Source organism: Dryobates pubescens, chromosome 11 (genome assembly GCF_014839835.1).
Source record: "Dryobates pubescens isolate bDryPub1 chromosome 11, bDryPub1.pri, whole genome shotgun sequence".
Classification (NCBI taxonomy): Eukaryota; Metazoa; Chordata; class Aves; order Piciformes; family Picidae; genus Dryobates; species Dryobates pubescens.
Window position 1 is genome coordinate 3,178,342 of NC_071622.1, and position 22,354 is coordinate 3,200,695.

At 51.1% G+C, this 22,354-nt stretch overlaps 1 protein-coding gene across 1 annotated transcript in view; it reads left to right on the plus strand.

The window, feature by feature from the left end:
• The first annotated feature begins 4,613 nt into the window (after nucleotides 1-4,613).
• Nucleotides 4,614-22,354, plus strand: part of TNNI3K (TNNI3 interacting kinase) — a 78,574-nt gene continuing 60,833 nt past the window's right edge. The window contains exons 1-5 of the mRNA XM_054165034.1: nucleotides 4,614-4,719; nucleotides 5,399-5,507; nucleotides 10,720-10,805; nucleotides 13,621-13,718; nucleotides 16,083-16,193. Of these exons, the coding sequence (XP_054021009.1) occupies nucleotides 4,680-4,719; nucleotides 5,399-5,507; nucleotides 10,720-10,805; nucleotides 13,621-13,718; nucleotides 16,083-16,193 (444 nt within the window). The 5' untranslated portion in view covers nucleotides 4,614-4,679. The remainder of the gene's footprint in view (nucleotides 4,720-5,398; nucleotides 5,508-10,719; nucleotides 10,806-13,620; nucleotides 13,719-16,082; nucleotides 16,194-22,354) is intronic.

The following is a 22,354-nucleotide window of genomic DNA, read 5'->3' on the forward strand; positions in this document are numbered from 1 at the left end:
CACACTGAGTTACTTCTTTTGGTTTACTGTCAGTCATTTGGAAGCTGCTGGCTTGGTTGGGCACGTTATTTTGTCCTCCCAAATACCCTGGTTACATTTTGTGTTCCTCTGAACTGAGCTGGGAGTCCTTGTAGTGATTCTTGATCCTCAGGCAGAGCAGTGGAGGGGAGAGTCTCGTGCAGGCTGTGCAGTAAACCTTAACAAGAGTCATAGAATTGTCAGGGTTGGAAGGGACCTTAAGGCTCAGCCAGTCCCAACCCCCCTGCCATGGCCAGGGACACCTCACACCACAGCAGGTTGCTCACAGCCACCTCCAGCCTGGCTGCAAACACCTCCAGGCAGGAGGCTGCCACCACCTCCCTGGGCAACCTGTGCCAGGCTCTCACCACCCTCATGGGGAAGAACTTCTTCCTCACAGCCAATCTCAATCTCCCCATTTCTAGTTTTGCTCCATCCCCCCCAGTCCTACTACTCCCTGACAGCCTCAAAAGTCCCTCCCCAGCTTGCTTGGAGCCCCCTGCAGATCCTGGAAGGCCACAATGAGGTCTCCTGGGAGCCTTCTCCTCTCCAGACTGAACAGCCCCAACTCCCTCAGTCTGTCCTCATAGCAGAGCAGCTCCAGCCCTCTGCTCATCCTCGTGGCCCTTCTCTGGACACCTTCCAGCACCTCCAGATCCTTCCTGGCACAGAGGCTCCAGAACTGGCCCCAGAGCTTCAGATGGGGTCTCACCAGAAGAAGACTACTGTGCTGACCAGGGGGTTGCTGGTGTCCAGTAGCACATTCTGAAACAAGACTCTCATGGCATCCTGGCACAGGGTTTTCCTTCAATTGGAGGAATTAAGGATGTGATGCTGACAAAGGGGCTACAAAGATGCCAAGGGGACCAGAACATCTCTCTTCTGGGGAGAGACATTTGGGGCTTTCTAGCCTGGAAAAGTGCAGACTGAGGGGAATCTAATCAATACTTCAAGGGTTGGTGGCAGGAAGATGGGACCAAGCTTTTTTCAGTGGTGTTCAGTGTCAGGACATGGGGCAATGAATAGAATAGAACAGAATTAACCAGGTTGGAAAAGACCTCAGAGATCACTGAGTCCAACCTATCACCCAACACCATCTAATCAACTCAACCATGGCACTAATGGCATCATCCAGTTTGTTCTTAAACACTTCCAGTGATGGTGACTCCACCACCTCCCTGGGCAGCACATTCCAATGGACACAAACTGGAGCATAAGACATCTGAAAGTGAGGAGGAACTTCTTTACTTGGAGGGTTGTAGAGCACTGGAGCAGGCTGGCCTGAATGGTGGTGGTGTCTCCATCTCTGGAGACATTCCAAACCCACCTGGATGTGTTCCTGTGTGACCTTCCCTGGGTCTAACCCTGCCTTGGCAGGGAGTTTGAGCTTGGTTATCTCCAGAGGTCCTTTCCAGCCCCCACCATTCTGTGATCCTGTGCATATGTTTGTTGGGTAGGACCTTCTGAGGACAGAAACCATCTACTGGAATGGGGAGTTTGGTTTTGTCTGAGGCTTGGGGAGTTTCCCAGATGGATGTAGCCTCTGGTTCACCTCTCCTGACAGGCAGCTGTGGGTGGTGCAGTCCCAGCTGGAGCCCAGGCAAGTGTCTGATGATTTCACTCATGTTAGCTTGCTTTAGTTAATTAGTTGTGCTGTGTGGAGCAATAATGGGGCTCATAAGGCCCAGGCTGGTGATGACTTCCCTGGATGCCTGGGGAGCTCTGCCATAAAGACCTGAGGTTTAGCTGCACATCTCCCTGGGTGCCACCACGAAACCTGAGAGTGCAGGATTAGGGCAGCAACCTTTTGGGCAGGAAATGGGAGGTTGAATAATTGGGCACTTAAAAAAAGAACACAAGGGAAGGCAGCTGAAGTAAAAAGAGGAACAGCCAGATGGTCTCTGTGCCAGGAGGATCTGGGGAACTGACAGGAGAAGGTGAGCAAGCTCCAACAAGTCTGCCTGGAAATGCCCTTGGCTTGGATGCAGAGTTTGTCCTGGAGCTCAGTGGTTCCAGCTTCCTCGCATTCCCGAAGCTCTGATGCCACAGCTTCATTTTCTGCTCCCTGCACACGTGGAGAGTTAATCCCTGTGCTATTGTGAGAGCAGAAAGAGCAGCGCTGGCCTCCTGGGCTGGGCTGCTCACCCACTGCCACCGAGGGGCCTCTGTGCTCAGCCCTGCCCTTACATGGCCTCCTGAGCTCCAGTGCTGCTTCCCTTCAGCATGCATTTCCCTTCACCACCTGCTGCACTTGCTGTGACGTACCCAGATGTCCCCAGAGTGATGCTGAGACCTGCAGGTGCAGCTGACAGCAGCTGATAGACGTGGGTCTGTCCTACTTGATGTGAAATAAGCATAGATTCATAGAATGGTTTGGCTTGGAAGGCACCTCAAAGATCATCTAGTTCCAATCCCCCCTGCCAGGGGCAGGGACACCTCCCACTAGACCAGGCTGCTCAAGGCCTCCTCCAATCTGTCTCAACACTGCCAGGATTGGAGCCTCCACAACTTCTCTGGGCAACCTGTTCCAGTACCTCACCACCCTCATAGGGAAGAATTTCTCCCTCATGTCTCATCTCAATCCAGCTTCTTCCAGTTTGAAGCCTTCACCCCTCATCCTGTCACTCCATGCCTTTGTCAAAAGCCCCTCTCCAGCTGTCTTGTAGCCTCCTTCACATAGTAAAGAGCTGCTCTAAGGTGTCCATGGAGCCTTCTCCAGGCTGAACAACCCCAACTCTCTCAGGCTGAGTGTGTGTGTGTGTACCAAATACATCTAAACAAACAGTCAAAGGAGGGAAAGAGGCATAGAGACCCCAGCATGACTCCCATGACTGGCAGGGCCAGTGTCCCAGAAGCATAGAACAGTCTGAGTTGGATGATGGTGGAGCTCAATGATCTCAAGGCTCTTCTCCAACCAAAACAATTCTGTGAGTAGAAACAAAGCAGCTTCACTGTGTCCTTGCTCCTTTCTGGATGAATTGTCCTTAGAGCAGGAGCACAACAGCCTGAGGTTTGTCCTGCCTTCGCTGGGAGTCTGTCAGGGTGACTGGCTCAGGTTCCTCCAGCCACATCCCCTCTTGGCAGCCTCATGGCTGGTTTGGCTGCCTGCTGCTGCAAGTAGGACTCTTCACAGTGGAGGGTCTAGAGGAACACAAAGTGAATGTGCTGAGCTCTGAGAGCCAGCTCACCTTCTCCTCTAGCTCAGTGAGGGTTGGTCTCTTCTCCTGTGACAGAACAAGAGGACACAGTCTCAAGCTGTGCCAGGGGAAGTTTAAGGCTGGATGTTAGGAAGAAATTCTTCCCAGCAAGAGAGATTGGCCACTGGAATGTGCTGCCCAGGGAAAGATGTTGAGATGCTAGAAGGTGTCCAGAGAAGGGCACCAAAGCTAGGGAGGGGTCTGGAGCACAGCCCTGGGAGGAGAGGCTGAGGGAGCTGGGGTTGCTTAGCCTGCAGAAGAGGAGGCTCAGGGGAGACCTTCTTGCTCTCTCCAACTCCCTGAAGGGAGGTTGTAGCCAGCTGGGGGTTGGTCTCTTCTCCCAGGCAAGCAGCACCAGAACAAGAGGACACAGTCTCAAGCTGTGCCAGGGGAGGTTTAGGCTGGATGTGAGGAAGAAATTCTTCCCAGCAAGAGAGATTGGCCATTGGGATGTGCTGCCCAGGGAGGTGGTGGAGTCCCCATCCCTGGAGGTGTTTAAGAAGAGCCTGGCTGAGGCACTTGGTGCCATGGTTGAGTTGCTTAGATGGTGTTGGGTGAGAGGTTGGACTCAATGATCTCTGAGGTCTTTTCCAACCTGGTTAATTCTGTATTCTCTATTCTGGATGATCTTTGAGGTCCATTCCAACCCTAACAATTCTATGATTCTAAGAAACACAACCACCACCAAAACCCAGCTTGGTAGTCTGAATGTTTTACTTCAGCCCTGCTGCCATCAGTCCCCTGAGGGGTTCCCCAAGCCCAGTTGCCCAAGTGAGCTGCTGAAGAAGGGCCAAGGGTGGCATCACACTTCTCCAAATCACTTTGTCTGCTTTGGGACTTGAAGCTTACAAGGGGCACCTTTCCAGAGAGCCCCAAATTGATTAGATGGTGTTGGGTGATAGGTTGGACTCAATGATCTCTGAGGTCTTTTCCAGCCTGGTTAATTCTGTATTCAGAAGTCCCATGTCTTCCTGGAGCCTTATCCCAGCTGAACAGCCCCAGCCCTCTCATCCTGACCCCATGGGGGAGGTGCTCCGGCCCTCTGATCATCTTTGTGGCCTCCTCTGGACCTGCTCCAGCAGTCCCTCTTATGCTGGAGGCACCAGACCTGAATGCAGTACTGCAGGTGGGGTCTCACCAGGGCAGAGCAGAGAGGCAGAATCACCTTCCTTGTCCTGCCGGTCACTACCATTCCACCAGCCTGAGGAGTTCACCGGCTGAGGGGAGCGTTCCCGTGGACAAGGGCAGCAGATCAGCCAGCTGAGGAGGTGCCTTGGTGATGTTTTCCCAGCTGACAGCACAGCCTTGCTCCGTGCCATTGTTGCATGACCTTCCCTTTGGCACAGAGGCTATTTTTAGCCAGGGGCTATCAAAAGTATTTCTCAGGAGGGCTCTCGCTGCTCTCCCGCAGGGAGTCAGATTGCTGCGAGAGCTTGGCTGAAACAAAGAAGATCCCTTGGACAAATGGGGAATTACAAGTCTAGACCAACCCAAACATGCACTGGTAATTAATGCTGCTTGGTTTAATTGCTGGTTTCCCTTCCTCTCCCCCCCCCCACCCCCCCACCCCGTCCATCTGCAAGGAGCAGACGGTTCGTCGGGAACAGCTCCTGGCTGGTCGAGTTGGAGGAGAAGGTGGTGTGTTGTCCTTGGCTGACAAGAAGAAGGATTTAGCATAGCCTGGGAAAGACAACAAGCTCAGAACCCAAATGTCTCTGTGCTGTGGTGTAAGATCACTCTAACTTGGATCATTTTGTGGCTTTAACTGGCGCTTCAAGCCCTTAAGAGCGGTGCCCAGCTGCTGCTTCCAACCTTGTTGTGCCGTGAGTCTGTGCTGAGATGCAGCCTCAGGTTGCAGCTTTTCTTTTGCTCAGGGGAAAAATGCTTCTGGTGAGGCTTCATTTGCATTGGCTGGCTGTGGGATCAGGATATCCATGCTGGTATGTATGGGATCCATATGTACCAGTGCAGCTGTGCCCTTGCTGCGTGCAGAAGGGGAAGGGTTGAGAGCTGTAATATTTTCGACCTTCCTCGTTTGGTAGGAGACTTTGCGAGGCAGCCTGCGACTGGGTGTTTGAAAACTCGAGTGCTGTGGTTGCTGGGACAGTCATAGTTTGAGTCCCTGTGGTTCCTGTGCTCCTGAGGTGTTCTGTGACTGGTTTTGTTGCTGTTGTTGTTGTCAGATGAATGGAAGAAGAAAGTCAGTGAGTCATACACCATAATCATAGAGCGCTTGGAGGATGACCTGCAGATCAGAGAGAAGGAGCTGGCAGAGCTGCAGCATGTTTTCAGGTAAAATGCCCTGGAAAGCTGTTTGTGAAGCTCTTTCAGATGAGCATTTGCTCTTCAGCAGTGGGTTGGGTTCCAGGTGTTTGCTCACGGGAGGAGTTCCTCACGTCTGCAATGTGCGCTCCTCGATGTCTATTTTTGGGACTGTTGTTGCAGCCCTCAGCCAGAGCCCCACAGCACAGCAGGACCAGAATTATTCATAGCTTCACAGAATGGTTTGGGCTGGGAAGGACCTCAAAGGTCATCTAGTTCCAACCCCCCTGCCATGGGCAGGACCACGTCCCACATTGCAAGGAGCAGTGGATGGAAGCTGAGCACAGGAGGTTCCACCTCAACACAAGGGGGAACTTCTTTACTGTGAGGCTCACAGAGCCCTGGCACAGGCTGCCCAGAGAGGTTGTGGAGTCTCCTCCTCTGGAGCCTTTCAAGGCATGTCTGGATGTGTTCCTTTGTGAGCTGAGCTGGATTGTATGGTTGGTCCTGCTGTGGCAGGGGGTTGGGCTGGATGATCTCTTTGGGTCACTTCCAACCCCTGACATCCTGTGAGCCTGTGATCCACCAGCCCAGGTTGCTCAAGGCCTCACCCAGCCTGGCCTTGAACACCTCCAGGGAGGGGGCATCCACAACCTGCTTGGGCAACCTGTTCCAGTGTCTCCCCAGCCTCACTGGAAAGAATTTCTTCCTGCCTTCCAGTCTAAATCTCCTCCCTTCCAGCTCAAAGCCATTGGCCCTTGTCCTGTCACTACAAGCCTTTGTAAAATGTTCCTCCCCAGCTCTCCTCTAGCCCCCTTCAGGTATTGAAAGGCCACCAGAATGTGTCCCCAGAGCCTTCTCTTCCACAGGCTGAACAGCCCCAACTGTCACAGCCTAGTGGCTGTTAATTACTCATGACAATATTTCCCACCAAACACCTATGTGCTCTTGTAAATTAATTAGCCCTAAGGGGATGCCTGCTCTTGGTGTGTTCCTGTTGGAGTTGCTCATGAGCATCTGCAGGCAGGGATCACAGGCTCACAGGATGCCAGGGCTTGGAAGGCACCCAAAGAGATCATCCAGTCCAAGCCCCCTGCCAGAGCAGGACCATACAATCCAGCTCAGCTCACACAGGAGCACATCCAGATGGGGCTGGGAAGGCTCCAGAGAAGGAGGCTCCACAACCTCTCTGGGCAGTCTGTTCCAGCACTCTGCCACCCTCACACTGAAGAAGTTCCTCCTTGTGTTGAGGTGGAACCTTCTGTGCTGCAGCTTCCATCCATTGCTTCTTGTCCTATCCCAGGGAGCAAGTGAGCAGAGCCTGTCCCCTCCCTCCTGACCCCCAGCCCTCAGCTATTGATAGACATTGATTAAATCCCCTCTCAGTCTTCTCTTCTCCAGACTAAAGAGCCCCAGGTCCTTCAGCCTCTCCTCCCCAGGCAGTGCTGCAGTCCCCTAATCATGCTCCATTCAGCTCACTGACTGTGGGCAGGTAGGAAAATCATCAGGTAAATAACTGCAGACCACTTGGAAAAAACCAAAACCAAAAACCAGAGGATTCTAATCACAAACAGATCACAAGCTCAGAAAAGCCAGGCTGGTCCTAAGAAATTAATTCCAGCTAACAGAGTTAGCCCTGCTTGAGCCTGTTATGTGAAGGAGGACACTGGGCTCTCAGTGTGGTACACTGACCACAATGGCCATGATCCAGTGAAGTGCTTCAGTGTTTGCCTCATTTTAAACCTCTTTATCAGTAAAACTATCGGAAATGGGAGCCAGCACACTCTTTATTTGAGATAAGGAAGGTAAGTGAATCATAGGATTGTCAGGGTTGGAAGGGACCTCAAGGCTCAGCCAGCCCCAACCCCCTGCCATGGCCAGGGACACCTCACACCACAGCAGGTTGCTCACAGCCACCTCCAGCCTGGCTGCAAACACCTCCAGGCAGGAGGCTGCCACCACCTCCCTGGGCAGCCTGTGCCAGGCTCTCACCACCCTCCTGGGCAACAACTTCTTCCTCACATCCAATCTCAATCTCCCCATTTCTAGTTTTGCTCCATCCCCCCAGTCCTATCCCTCCCTGACACCCTCAAAAGTCCCTCCCCAGCTTTCTTGGAGCCCCCTGCAGATCCTGGAAGGCCACAATGAGGTCTCCTGGGAGCCTTCTCTTCTCCAGCCTGCACAACCCCAACTCCCTCAGTCTGTCCTCATAGCAGAGCAGCTCCAGCCCTCGGCTCATCCTCGTAGCCCTTCTCTGGGCACCTTCCAGCACTTCCAGATCCTTTCTGTACTAGGGTCTCCAGATCTGATGTCAGCAGAAAGGCATCAGGAAGGCACTCAGACGAGCCTGGGCGTTGTGCAGTCATTTGAGCCAGTTTTCATTGTCAACCTGAGCATTTTAATTGCAGCTTTTAATACAGGAAACCTTCTTTGCAATCTTTTCCCATAAAACCAGGCAATTTCTGCTGCTTTACAAGGGCTCAAACCATATTAAAATCAATTATCAGCCAGAAAACAAACTGAAGGCTTTTATTTTTCACACCAGAAAGGGAGGAGGATTTCAGTATCTGGCTACAACCCCCCTGGCTTCTCAAGCACACATTAAGGGCTCAGGAGGTGAATTTTTAACGCAGTTTAAAGATGGAAATTGAAGCAGGAGATGTGACTCAGCCAGCAGGATGATGTTCTGTGCTTTTGGGGCTTGCAGAGTTCGCCCTGGGAGCACAGCCATCCGCTCCCCACACAGCCAGGCATCGATGCATGCAGGGTGCACATCCCCACCAGCACAAGAGGGCACGGCAAAGACCAGAGAATCAGAGAATCAGAGAACCAACCAGCTTGGAAAAGACCTCAGAGATCATCAAGTCCAACCTATTACCCAATACCTAACACCTCCTGCCAACTAAACCATGGCATATCCAAGCCTTTCTTGAACACCTCCAGGGATGGGGACTCCACCACCTCCCTGGGCAGCACATCCCAATGGCCAATCTCTCTTGCTGGGAAGAATTTCTTCCTAACCTTCAGCCTAAACCTCCCCTGGCACAGCTTGAGACTGTGTCCTCTTGTTCTGGTGCTGCTTGCCTGCCTGAGAGAAGAGACCAACCCCCACCTGGCTCCAACCTCCCTTCAGGTAGTTGCAGACAGCAAGAAGGTCTCCCCTGAGCCTCCTCTTCTGCAGGCTAAGCAACCCCAGCTCCCTCAGCCTCTCCTCACAGGGCTGTGCTCCAGACCCCTCACCAGCCTCGTTGCCCTTCTCTGGACATGTTCAAGTGTCTCAGTGTCCTTCTTGAACTGAGGAGCCCAGAACTGGACACAGCACTCAAGGTGTGGCCCAACCAGAGCTGAGCACAGGGCAGAATGACTTCCCTGCTCCTGCTAGCCACACTGTTCCTGCTGCAGACCAGGATGCCACCTGGGCACACTGCTGGCTCCTCTTCAGCCTACTATCAACCACTACCCCCAGGTCCCTTTCTGCCTGGGCTTGATGATCTGAGAGGTCTTTTCCAGCCTTAATGACTCTCTGATTTTAAGATCTTGTTTCCCAGAAGCTGGAATTCATTTCTCCCTCAGCTGGTCCTGAGGGGAAGCCTGCAGGACGGCTGAGCCTTGTATCACTATCATTAATCACAGCTTGTCAGAGGAGAGCTGCACAGAGATAAAACACAGCTGAAGAATGAGGCTTTATTTTCACTGAGCAAAACATTTTCCACGTCAGTAAAGTGGAAGTGGTAGACGAGGGGCTGTCACCAAACAGAGGGAATGTGACTGGAATGTGTGAAGCAAATGTGTCCACAGCACAGTGATCTACATTTAGGACATACAAAAATCAGCTTCCTTAGCATGTGGTCCCCCTCTTCTAAGGACTGCATGTGAAAACCCAGGCCCACATAAGCATGAATCTCTGCTTGGGTAAAATAACCCCAATTGTGTCTCTAATTTAGAATAGAATAGAATAGAATAGAATAGAATAGAATAGAATAGAATAGAATAGAATAGAATAGGATAGAATAGGATAGGATAGGATAGGATAGAATAGAATAGAATAGAATAGAATAGAATAGAATAGAATAGAATAGAATAGAATAGAATAGAATAGAATAGCAAAGGATAGAATAGGATAGGATAGAATAGAATAGAATAGAATAGAATAGAATAGAATAGAATAGAATAGAATAGCAAAGGATAGAATAGAATAGAATAGGATAGGATAGAATAGAATAGAATAGAATAGAATAGAATAGAATAGAATAGAATAGCAAAGGATAGACTAGACTAGACTAGACTAGAATAGAATAGCAAAGGATAGGATAGGATAGGATAGGATAGGATAGGATAGGATAGGATAGGATAGGATAGGATAGGATAGGATAGGATAAAATTGAATTGAATTGAATTGAATTGAATTGAATTGAATTAACCAGGTTGGAAAAGACCTCAGAGATCATCAAGTCCAATCTCTCACCTAACTCCATCTAAGCAACTCAACCATGGCACCAAGTGCCTCAGCCAGGCTCTTCCTAAACACCTCCAGGGATGGGGACTCCACCACCTCCCTGGGCAGCACATCCCAGTGGCCAATCTCTCTTGCTGGGAAGAACTTTCTCCTCACCTCCAGCCTAAACCTCCCCTGGCACAGCTTGAGACTGTGGCCTCTTGTTCTGCTGCTGCTTGCCTGCCTGGGAGAAGAGACCAACCCCCACCTGGCTGCAACCTCCCTCCAGGCAGTTGTAGGCAGCAAGAAGGTCTCCCCTGAGCCTCCTCTTCTGCAGGCTAAGCAACCCCAGCTCCCTCAGCCTCTCCTCCCAGGGCTGTGCTCCAGACCCCTCCCCAGCTTTCTTGCCCTTCTCTGGACACCTTCCAGCAGCTCAACATCTTTCCTAACCTGAGGAGCCCAGAGCTGGACACAGGACTCAAGGTGTGGCCTGAGCAGTGCTGAGCACAGGGCACAATGACTTCCCTGCTCCTGCTGGCCAGACTGTTCCTGCTGCAGGCTGACTTAGCTGAGGTTAGGATGTATGGACTGAGGCTGGATAGCAGGCATGCTCAGAGGACAATCAATCTGCCTGCTCACTGGGGATCGGTGAAGCATCTCTGCACTCGGAGTGCAAAGTGGGCATAAATTTAGCCTCGTGCCTGCAAAACAGCTACGCTGGGATTTCTCTTTCAAGTGTTTTCCAAGTGAAAGAAGTTGTGCTAAAGGATGACAACAGTAATCAGCTGTAAAATCTCTTTTTTTCAGCTCTGATGAAGCCTTCTGCAAAGTCAATTTAAATTACCGCACGGAGAACGGGCTCTCTCTTCTTCACCTCTGCTGCATCTGTGGGGGTATGTGCCTGATGGTCTTCAAACCTCCTCCTTGCCTGGCTGCTGATTCCTTCTGGCTGGCAGTTGCCAGCAAGGGTCTACCTTCTGCAGCTTTCTGCCTGTGTTTGCTGAGAGCTGGGGAAAACATCTGTAAGCTTTACTCCTGACTCCGCTGCTTGGGGCTCGAGTCAAGTTCCTCCACACTGCATTGGAGCTGCTTCTGCAGTCCAAGGGACGTGGTTGATGATGGGCAGTGTCTTACTGCAGGTGTTCAGCTAAGCAGCAGTGGCCTTCTGTGGCCAAGAAGGCCAGTGGCCTCCTGGGCTTCATGAAGAAGAGTGTGGCTGGAAGATTGTGGGAGGTTCTCCTCTCCCTGTACCCTGCCCTGGTGAGGCCACAGCTGGAGAACTGGTCCAGTTCTGGGCTCCCCAGTTCAAGAGAGACAGGGAACTACTGGAGAGAGTTCAGCTGTGGTTACAAGGATTTTGCTGAGGGGCTGGAACATCTCTGTGAGGAGAATAGAATAGAATAGAATAGAATAGAATAGAATAGAATAGAATAGAATAGAATAGAATAGAATAGAATAGAATAGAATAGAATAGAATAGAATAGAATAGAATAGAATAGAATAGAACAGAACAGAACCAGGTTGGAAGAGACCTTCAAGATCATCGTGTCCAACCCATCATCCAACACCACCTAACCAACTAAACCATGCAACTAAGGCTGAGAGCCCTGGGGCTGTTGAGCCTGCAGAAGAGCAGCCTGAGAGGAGAATCTGATCAATGCTCAGCGAGAGATAAAGAACCTGTGGGAGGCAACAGGATTGGGCCAGGCTTTTCTCTGTGGTGCCCAGTGACAGGCCAAGGGGCAGTGGGAACAAACTGGAACCCAGGAGGTTCCATCTGAACAGGAGAAACTTGTTTGATGTGAGGGTGCTGGAGCCCTGGAGCAGGCTGCTCAGAGAGGTTGTGGAGTCTCCTCCTCTGGAGAGCTTCCAAAGCCAGCTGGGCATTGTGATCCTGGGCAAGCTGCTGTGGGTGCCCTGCTTTAGCAAGGGGGGTTGGAGTGGATGATCTCCAAAGGTCCCTCCCAACCCCACCATTCTGGGTTCTGTAAGCACTTGCTATAGGCACTAGTCAGTCAAGCCATACTCCCCATGTGGGATGGCTCATTGCTGCATTCTGCCCATGCTGTGGGCTCCAAGAGAAGGACCCAGCTTGAGCCGACCTTCGCCATGTACACATCACCTTTACCTCCAGCATAAAGGAAATGCCTGGGGTTTATTTCATGGAGATTAAAAGAAGAATAACTCAAGTGCTTTAGTGAAAAGCCATCAGCTGAGAGGATTTTTGCAACAGAAACTCAGGCTATGCAAGAGGTGGTATCTTAGGGGATGCTCATAAAGAGACACTGGTGGTGGAATTTTCCACTCGGTTCCACGCTGCTGCTCAGCGCTCCACACGGTGAGTCCCTAGCTCAGGCACAGGCTCTGCACTGGTGATGCCATTTCCAGCAGAAATGGGCTGTGAGAGGCAGAGAGGCTTCAGCTCTGCAGAGTGCCTCACTGACAGCACACACCAACACTCTTCTCCCTCTCAGTCAGATGCCAGCACGGAGGAGGGTGTGATCCTGCGCCGCTGAGAGACAGGATCTTTGCTCTTCATTTCCAAAGAGGAGGAAGTTCTTCACCATGAGGGTGGCACAACACTGGAACAGCTTGCCCAGAGATGTTGTTGAGGCCCCATCCCTGGACACATTCAAGGTCAAACTTGATGTGGCCCTAAGCAACCTGCTCTAGTTGGAGGAGTCCCTGTTGACAGCAGGGGGGTTGGACAAGTTGACCTTCGAGGGTCCCTTCCAACCCAGTGCAATGTGTGAATCTGTGATCTGTGTTAGAACAGAAGAGAACAGAGTAGAATAGAATAGAATAGAACAGAGTAGAATAGAATAGAATAGAATAGAATAGAATAGAATAGAATAGAATAGAATAGAATAGAATAGAATAGAATAGAATCAACCAGGTTGGAAAAGACCTCAGAGATCATCAAGTCCAACCTATTACCTAATACCAAACACCTCCTGACAACTAAACCATGGCTGCATGTGCCACATCCAAGCCTTTTTTGAACACCTGCAGGGATGGGGACTCCACCACCTCCCTGGGCAGCACATCCCAATGGCCAATCTCTCTTTCTATGAAGAACTTCTTCCTAACATCCAGCCTAAACTTCCCCTGGCACAGCTTGAGACTGTGTCCTCTTGTTCTAGTGCTGCTTGCCTGGGAGAAGAGACCAACCCCCACCTGGCTACAACCTCCCTTCAGGAAGTTGGAGAGAGCAGTAAGGTCTCCCCTGAGCCTCCTCTTCTGCAGGCTAAGCAACCCCAGCTCCCTCAGCCTCTCCTCCCAGGGCTGTGCTCCAGACCCCTCCCCAGCTTTCTTGCCCTTCTCTGGACACCTTCCAGCAATTCAATATCTTTCCTAACCTGAGGGGCCCAGAACTGGAGTCAAGGTGTGGCCTAAGCAGTGCTGAGCACAGGGCAGAATGACCTCCCTGCTCCTGCTGGCCTCACTGTTCCTGATGCAGGCCAGGATGCCGTTGGCCACCTGGGCACACTGCTGGTTCACATTCAGCCTACTATCAACCAGTACCCCCCAGGTCCCTTTCTGCCTGGCTGCTCTCCAGCCTCTCTGACCCCAGCTTTTTGTTTTATGTCTTGCCTAGCTCAGCAGAGGAGCTCCCTGTTTCTCTGCTTTCAAAGCCACGTTGAAGCTTCTTCCTTCCTCTGCTGTTTCTCTCCTGCCCATAACTGCTTTCTCACCCTCCTTCTGAAGGTACCAAGTCGCACATCAGAACCCTGATGCTGAAGGGGCTGCGCCCATCCCGGCTCACCAGGAATGGATTCACAGCTCTGCACCTGGCTGCTTATAAGGTGAATTATTCTGAACAGGACTGATGGAAAGGCACCAGAGCTGAGCAGCTCGTTTGCTCAAACCCTCTGGCTGCCAGTTCTGGTGAAAATAGAAATTCCCCATACTTAGGGTGCACAGGAAGATGACTTGTGAAGAGCACAGGAAACCAGCGTGGGCTTTCACAGTGTCATCCAGCAGGGGACAATGCTGCTTGGGAAAGATTGATCAGACCATGCAAGGCTGCTCAGGGTAGAGGAGAGTCCTTTTTGCCCTTATAGACGTTAAGAGAAAGAACCTGGAAGCCATTCACTTGATGATTTCTTCCTTTCTTGTGGTCTCTTCTCAAGTCCCATGTGATGGTTGGCCTTTCACAGTGTCATGCAGGAGGGGACAATGCTTGATCAGACCATGCAAGGCTGCTCAGGGTAGAGGAGAGTCCTTTTTGCCCTTATAGACATTAAGAGAAAGAGTCTGGAAGCCATTCACTTGATGATTTCTTCCTTTCTTGTGCTCTCTCCTCAAGTCCCACAGGATGGTTGGCCTTTCACAGTGTCATCCAGCAGGGGACAATGCTGCTTGGGAAAGATTGATCAGACCATGCAAGGCTGCTCAGGGTAGAGGAGAGTCCTTTTTGCCCTTATAGACATTAAGAGAAAGAACCTGGAAGCCATTCACTTGATGATTTCTTCCTTTCTTGTGCTCTCTCCTCAAGTCCCACATGATGGTTGGACTCAGAGGTCTTTTCCAACTGAGGAAGTTCTGTGATTCCATGATTCAGCTTCCATATGAGTTGTCTTCACTCTTATAGTCATCCTTGAAGACCATAAGTAAAAAGGAGTGCAAATAAAAACAGGAGCAAGGATTGAAGTGGACAAAGAATATCTCCTGGGAGCTCCTTGAGTGCCCTCTTTTCTGGGATGTTGGGGAAGTGGTAGAGTCACCACCTCTGGAGGTCTCTTTTCCCAAGGAACAAGCAATAGGACAAGGAGAAACCTCAGGTTGCACCCTAGGAGGGATAGGTTGGGCACGAGGAACAATTTCTTCCCCCAAAGGGTTGTCCAGGCCTGGCCCAAGCTGCCCAGGGCAGTGGTGGAGTCCTCATTCCTGGAGGGGTTTCACAGCTGTGGAGATGTGGTGCTGAGGGACATGGTTTAGTGGTGGTCTGGCAGTGCTGGGGTAATGGTTGGATGTGGTGAGCTTAAAAGCCTCTTCCAGCCAAAACGATTCTCTTCTAGGTTTCTGTGATTCCATGATTCCATGCTGTGACCTGTAACCCAGCTTGCTGAGCACTTCTAATGGCTTGGAGACTGAGAGGCTTTTAAAGGCAACATGAACTCAGAGCAGAGACTCATGAAGTCAGTTTAGAAAAGATGTTGAGCTGCTGGAAGGTGTCCAGAGAAGGGCAAGAAAGGTGGGGAGGGGTCTGGAGCACAGCCCTGGGAGGAGAGGCTGAGGGAGCTGGGGTTGCTTAGCCTGCAGAAGAGGAGGCTCAGGGGAGACCTTCTTGCTGTCTCCAACTCCCTGAAGGGAGGTTGTAGCCAGTTGGGGGTTGGTCTCTTCTCCCAGGCAAGCAGCAGCAGAACAAGAGGACACAGTCTCAAGCTGTGCCAGAGGAAGTTTAGACTGGATGTTAGGAAGAACTTCATATAAAGAGTGATTGGCCATTGGAATGTGCTGCTCAGGGAGGTGGTGGAGTCACCATCCCTGGAGGTGTTTAGGAAGAGGCTTGATGGGGTGCTTGGTGCCATGGTTGAGTTGATTAGATGATGTTGGGTGACAGGTTGGACTTGATGATCTCTGAGGTCTTTTCCAACCTGGCTGATTCTATTCTATTCTATTCTATTCTATTCTATTCTAGTCTAGTCTAGTCTAGTCTAGTCTAGTCTAGTCTAGTCTAGTCTAGTCTAGTCTAGTTTTGTTCTATTCTATCCTATCCTATCCTATCCTATCCTATCCTATCCTATCCTATCCTATCCTATCCTATCCTATCCTATTCTTGTCCTCTTGTGCTCCTGGGGTTATGGTTGCTCTCTTCTCCTGAAAAATAGCCTAAGATCCTAGGAAGAAATTCTTTACAGTGAGAGTGGTGAGACACTGAAACAGGTTGGCCAGAGAGGTTGTGGATGCCTCCTCCCTGGAGGTGTTCAAAGGCATGTTAGATGAGGCCCTGAGCAACCTGAGGAGCCCCTGCACATAGCAGGGGGCGTTGTAACAGAGGGGCCTTTGATGTCCTTTCCGACCCAACCCATTCCGTGATGATTCTATGCACGGCAGCAGCGTGATGGCAGGAAAGGTGCAGACAGCCCCCAGCTGCCTCTGGGTCCCTGCCTGCTGCGGTCCCTGCTCTGTTCCAGGAATAACAGATTTCAACCCTGTGCCTTTAGGACAACGTGGAGCTGCTGACAGCGCTGCTGCACGGGGGAGCTGACATCCAGCAGGTCGGGTACGGAGCCTTGACCGCCCTGCACATCGCCACCATCGCCGGACACCACAAGGTGGGGGGCTCCTCTCAGAGGCTGCCTTGGCAGCTTGCTCAGGCTCGTGTCATTCACAAACAAAACTGAGGAGAGGTGCAGCACAGTGCTTGCTTTCTGTAGGTTTGGGGGGAAAACCACGGCTGTGCACAGAGCTGGCACTGACAAACCATGCATAGAATCATAGAATCATCTAATCAATGAGGTTGGAAATGACCTCAAAGATCATTAAGTCCAACCTGTCACCCAGCACCTCCTGACTAACTAAACCATGGCTTCAAGTGCTATGTCCAATCCCCTCTTGAACACCTCTAGGGACAGTGACTCCACCACCTCCCTGGGCAGCACATTCCAATGGCCAATTACTCTTGCTGGGAAGAACTTTCTCCTCACCTCCAGCCTAAACTTCCCCTGGTGCAGCTTGAGACACAAAGGACAAGGACCTGTTGGTGCAGCTCTGGCCTTTAGGGCCACAGCAACGCTGGGAGGGCTGGAAGCCCTCTGCTGGGAGGCCAGGCTGAGAGAGTTGGGGTTGTTCAGCCTGGAGAAGAGAAGGCTACAGGGAGACCTTCTGGTGGCCTTCCAGTGCTTAAAGGGACCTCCAAGAAGGACTTTTGAGCAGGGCCTGTTGTGCCAGGGCAAGGGGTGATGCTTTGAAGTAAAAGACAGAGATTCAGGCTGGAGAGAAGGGAGAAATGTTTGATAGTGAAGGTGGTGAGATCCTAGCCCAGGTTGCCCAGAGAGGCAGGAGATTCTCCACCCCTGGAACCATTGCAGCTCAGGTTGTCACGTTGTTTGGGGGTCTGAGCAACCTTCTCTATTTGCATATGTCCCTGCTGACTGCACAGGGGTTGGACTGGGTGGACCTAGAAAGGTCTCTTTCAAACCAAACCAGTCCATGATGCTGTGATTCCATCAGTCTGTCATTCTGTGTAACTGTCCTTAAAGTCTTAGCAATAGGTGGCAGAGATGTTTTCTAGGTACCAGACCTGCTAACCGCTGGACATATGCTGGAATTCAGTCACTGACACAGGTGAGCACTTCCAAACCTGGATATGGAGTGAGGCTTCCAATCACTGCTGCTCTGCCTGGGGAAGAGGCAGAGCAGAAGACTTTTACTCCCTCTTCTCCTAGGTGTCATGGCTCGGCTTCACAGCCCCATGCTTTTCACTTCAGAGCCAGGGGGTCTCACTTTGGAGCTGTTTGATACTGTGGATTAGTGCAGAGGAATCTTGTCAGGGGAAGGCTGGCATGAACCTCAAGCATCAATCTTGACAAGCCTCCTGTGGGCTGGAGAGTGATGGCTGTGGGGAGAAGGGGAGGGAAGAGAGGGATGAGGTTCCCCAGCTGCCTGCAGTCAGGCCCTTCCCTTCTAGACACGCTGTCAATCAGGAACGTGTTTTCTTATCATTTGCCACCCCAGCTCAGTCATTTCACACCTCATCTCCTTTCTGTCACCTTGACAACGGCTCACTCAGGGTAATTTATTTATTTCTCCAATCCCCTGAAGGAGTGGGTGTGCAAAATTACCTCAGGAATGAAGGGCTCACCGCTGCAGACCCGCTCCTGGAGCTGGGGGCTTCGCCTGCCATCTCCTCCGGGTGCATTAAGCACGCAAAGTCTTTGTCTCCTGCCTGAGCAGAAGTTTCAGAGGCAGAGTGCTGGGCTAATTGATGGAGTCTGAAGCAGCAGGATCCTTTACAGGCAGATAATCAACAAGAAACACAAGAAAACAAAGCTCAGGGCATGCAGGTGAGACCGACGCTCACCTTTGCACAGCGTGCAGCTTGGACTTGGGACACTCACCTGAGGTAGAAGAGCTTGGCTGGATGGCTGGAATGAAGCAGGCATGCAATTGGCAGCAGTGAGAAAAACCTCTCTCTGTGTACATGGCAAGAAATGTAGAGATTCAGGCTGGAGATGAGGAAGAAATTCGTTACAGTGAGGCTGGGGAGACACTGGAACCCTGCCCCAGGGAGGCTGTGGCTGCCCCCTCCCTGCAGGTGTTCAAGGCCAGGTTGCATGGGGGCTTGAGCAACCTGGGCTGGTGGAAGGTTTCTTACAGCATGCAGAACTAACCAGGTTGGAAAAGACCTCAGAGATCATCAAGTCCAACCTATCACCCAACACCATCTAAGCAACTCAACCATGGCACCAAGTGCCTCATCGGAGAGGAGAGGGAGAGGAGAGGGAGAGGAGAGGGAGAGGAGAGGGAAAGGAGAGGAGAGGAGAGGAGAGGAGAGGAGAGGAGAGGAGAGGAGAGGAGAGGAGAGGAGAGGAGAGGAGAGGAGAGGAGAGGAGAGGAGAGGAGAGGAGAGGAGAGGAGAGGAGAGGAGAGGAGAGGAGAGGGAGAGGGAGAGGGAGAGGAGAGGGAGAGGAGAGGGAGAGGAGAGGAGAGGAGAGGAGAGGAGAGGAGAGGAGAGGAGAGGAGAGGAGAGGAGAGGAGAGGAGAGGAGAGGAGAGGAGAGGAGAGGAGAGGAGAGGATTTTGTGAACAATTTAAACAGTGTCACATCAATTTAATTTTTCAAGGCTTGTTAAATCCTTTGAATGCACCCCTGTCACAAGCAACATTCCAGTGGAGACAGGAGGGGCAAACATGCTGATGCAGTGAAAGACTTCTGAATGAAAAGGGATTTATTAGTGTAGACAACCTTCGAGATGGGACCAACCCCCTGTTCCCTAACAGGTCCTTGCACAAAAACTTTGACACTTCAGATTGTCAGCTTTGCAGACTGCAAACATCAGGTAACACTGGTTGATTTTGCCTGCATCCCCCAGCTCTGGTGAGACATCCCCAGGTGCTGTGATCTCAGAATGCCAACTGCTATTGCAGAATGCAACAGGCAATGGTACTGGCTCCTCAATTAGAGAAGGACATTGAGATACCTGAACGTGTCCAGAGAAGGTCAGTGAGGCTGGGGAGGGGTCTGGAGCACAGCCCTGTGAGGAGAGGCTGAGGGAGCTGGGGTTGCTCAGCCTGCAGAAGAGGAGGCTCAGGGGAGACCTTCTTGCTCTCTCCAGCTCCCTGAAGGGAGGTTGTAACCAGGTAGGGGTTGGTCTCTTCTCCCAGGCAGGCAAGCAGCAGCAGAACAAGAGGACACAGTCTCAAGCTGTGCCAGGGGAGGTTTAGGCTGGAGGTGAGGAGAAAGTTCTTCCCAGCAAGAGAGATTGGCCATTGGGATGTGCTGCCCAGGGAGGTGGTGGAGTCCCCATCCCTGGAGGTGTTCAAAAAAGGCTTGGATGTGGCACTTGGAGCCATGGTTTAGTTGTCAGGAGGTGTTAGGCATTGGGTGACAGGTTGGACTTGATGAACTCTGAGGTCTTTTCCAACCTTATTGATTCTATGATTCTATGGATTTCCAGTGTGGTGACACTGGACAATGCATCAATGTGTCACAGGCACCTCCCTGGGCTGGAAGCATTTGATGTGTTCAAAGCAGCACAGTTAGTGTGAGATTTATTAAGCTGAGCTGGTGAGTTGGTGATTTGGTGAGCTGGTGAGCTGGTGAGCTGGTGAGTTGGTGATTTGGTGAGCTGGTGAGCTGGTGAGCTGGTGATTTGGTGAGCTGGTGAGCTGGTGAGCTGGTGATTTGGTGAGCTGGTGAGCTGGTGATTTGGTGAGTTGGCGAGCTGGCGAGTATACCTTAATGAGCTCTGAATGTCATGACAAATTCTTTGGCTATTGTAGTGTAAGGCTGTGCAGGGCCTTCAATAGAGTAGAGTAGAGTAGGGTAGAGTAGGGTAGGGTAGGGTAGGGTAGGGTAGGGTAGGGTAGGGTAGGGTAGAATAGAATAGAATGGAGTGGAGTGGAGTGGAGTGGAGTGGAGTGGAGTGGAGTGGAGTGGAGTGGAGTGGAGTAGAATAGGATAGGATAGGATGGGATAGGATGGAATGGAACAGAGTGGAGTGGAGTGGAGTGGAGTGGAGTGGAGTGGAATAGGATAGGATGGGATAGGATGGAATGGAATGGAACAGAATGGAGTGGAGTGGAGTGGAGTGGAGTGGAGTGGAGTGGAGTGGAGTGGAGTGGAGTGGAGTGGAATAGGATAGGATGGGATAGGATGGAATGGAATGGAACAGAATGGAGTGGAGTGGAGTGGAGTGGAATAGGATAGGATGGGATAGGATGGAATGGAATGGAACAGAATGGAGTGGAGTGGAATGGAGTGGAGTGGAGTAGAATAGGATAGGATGGGATAGGATAAAGTAGAATAGAATGGAATAGGATAGGATAGGGTAGAGTGGAGTAGAGTAGAGTGGAGAAGAGTAGAGTAGGATAGGATAGGATAGGATAGGATAGGATAGGATAGGGGGTTGGGATAGGATAGAGTAGAGTAGAATAGAAGAGGATAGGATAGAGCAGAGTACAGTAGAGTAGAGTCGGATAGGATAGGATAGGATAGGATAGGATAGAGTAGAGTAGAGTAAAGTAGGATAGGATAGGATAGAGTAGAGTAGAGTAGAGTAGGATAGGATAGGATAGCATAGGATAGGATAGGATAGGGTAGAGTAGAGTAGCATAGATTAGATTAGACTAGACTAGACTAGACCAGAATAGGATAGGATAGAGTAGAGTAGAGTAGAGTAGAGTAGGATAGGGTAGGATAGGGTAGAGTACCACAGATTAGACTAGACTAGACTAGACAGGAATAGGATAGGATAGAGTAGAGCAGAGTAGAGTAGGATAGGGTAGAGTAGAGTAGCATAGATTAGACTAGCCTAGCCTAGACTAGACTAGAATTAACCAGGTTGGAAAAGACCTCAGAGATCATCAAGTCCAACCTATCACCCAGTGGTGCAAGGGCCTGGCTCGCTGAAGTTGTGTTCCCATCTAAACTTTGCCTGCTGGAAAGTCAATAATCATTGATCTTATTTCCCTAGAGGAGTTTGTTTCCTGTGCCCTTGTCCAACAGACAAAGTTCTTATGTAGTCTGCCTTGTGTTTGATTTTGTTGACTACTCCTGACCTGCAGAGTAGTTTAATTAATTGTCTTTGAAGTGAACTTAATTGACTTGAATGTTCAAAAAGCTTCTGAAAAACTCCTTCATAAGAGAATTTGGAGGGGGGGGGGGGAGGGTGTTGCAAAGTGAGGTGCTCAAAGTATCATTTTGAAAGAAAAATTGGTTATGGGAGGAAAAGGGAAGCAGCCATGTCCTGGTTTGACTGGGCTGTAAGTCTTGGCCAGCTGTGGCCTGCAGGCACTTAGCAGCTTGAAGTGAGCCAGGAGCTTAAGCCAGGGCAGCTGTCACCAATTGGCTCCAGGTACAGCCCATGATCATGCTCAGTATAAAGGGAGAACTCTGCTGAGGGTTCCTGCTGCTCCTGCTCCATCCCTGGAGGGGCTTGCTCATCTTTCTGCTCCTGAGGACTGCTCTGATGGCTGGGTAACACTCTTGCTTTCTATTGGTGTTAATGTCAGTTTTACCTATACATCATTTGGGGAGGTTCAGGCTGGAGGTGAGGAAGAAGTTCTTCCCAGCAAGAGAGATTGGCCATTGGAATGTGCTGCCCAGGGAGGTGGTGGAGTCCCCATCCCTGGAGGTGTTTAGGAAGAGCCTGGATGAGGCACTTGGTGCCATGGCTTAGTTGATGAGATGGTGATAGGTTGGACTTGATGATCTCAAAGGTCTTTTCCAACCTGGTCTGGTCTATTCTATCAAACCTGCAGGACTCCTCTCCTCCTCTGGGTGCTGCTTGGCTGGGGAGGGGTCATCAGGTGATAGAGGAACAGCTATAGCTCAGCCCTAAACACAGGCTAGATGGAGACAAAGCTGTTTTGCTGTTTCTCCTGCCCTTGCTGTTGCAAGTCCAGCTTAGGAAGCTGCTGGCTGTCTTTGTGGCCATGCCAACCAGCTGGCTCACCTTCAGCCTGCTGTGCACCAGGCTCCTGAGGTCCCTCCCAGCAGAGCTGCTCCCCAGCCTGGGCTGTTGCGGTAGAGGTTTTGTGTTTGCTGTGTTTGTCTGTTCCTCCAGCCTGCCTGGGTCCCTCTGGACAGCAGCCCAACCCTTGGCTGTACTGAGGGCACAATTTGATGTCCTTTGCTAACATGAGAAAAATGCCTGGGAGAAGAGCCCAACCCCCACCTGGCTACAACCTCCCTTCAGGGAGTTGGAGACAGCAATGAGGTCTCCCCTGAGCCTCCTCTTCTGCAGGCTAAGCAACCCCAGCTCCCTCAGCCT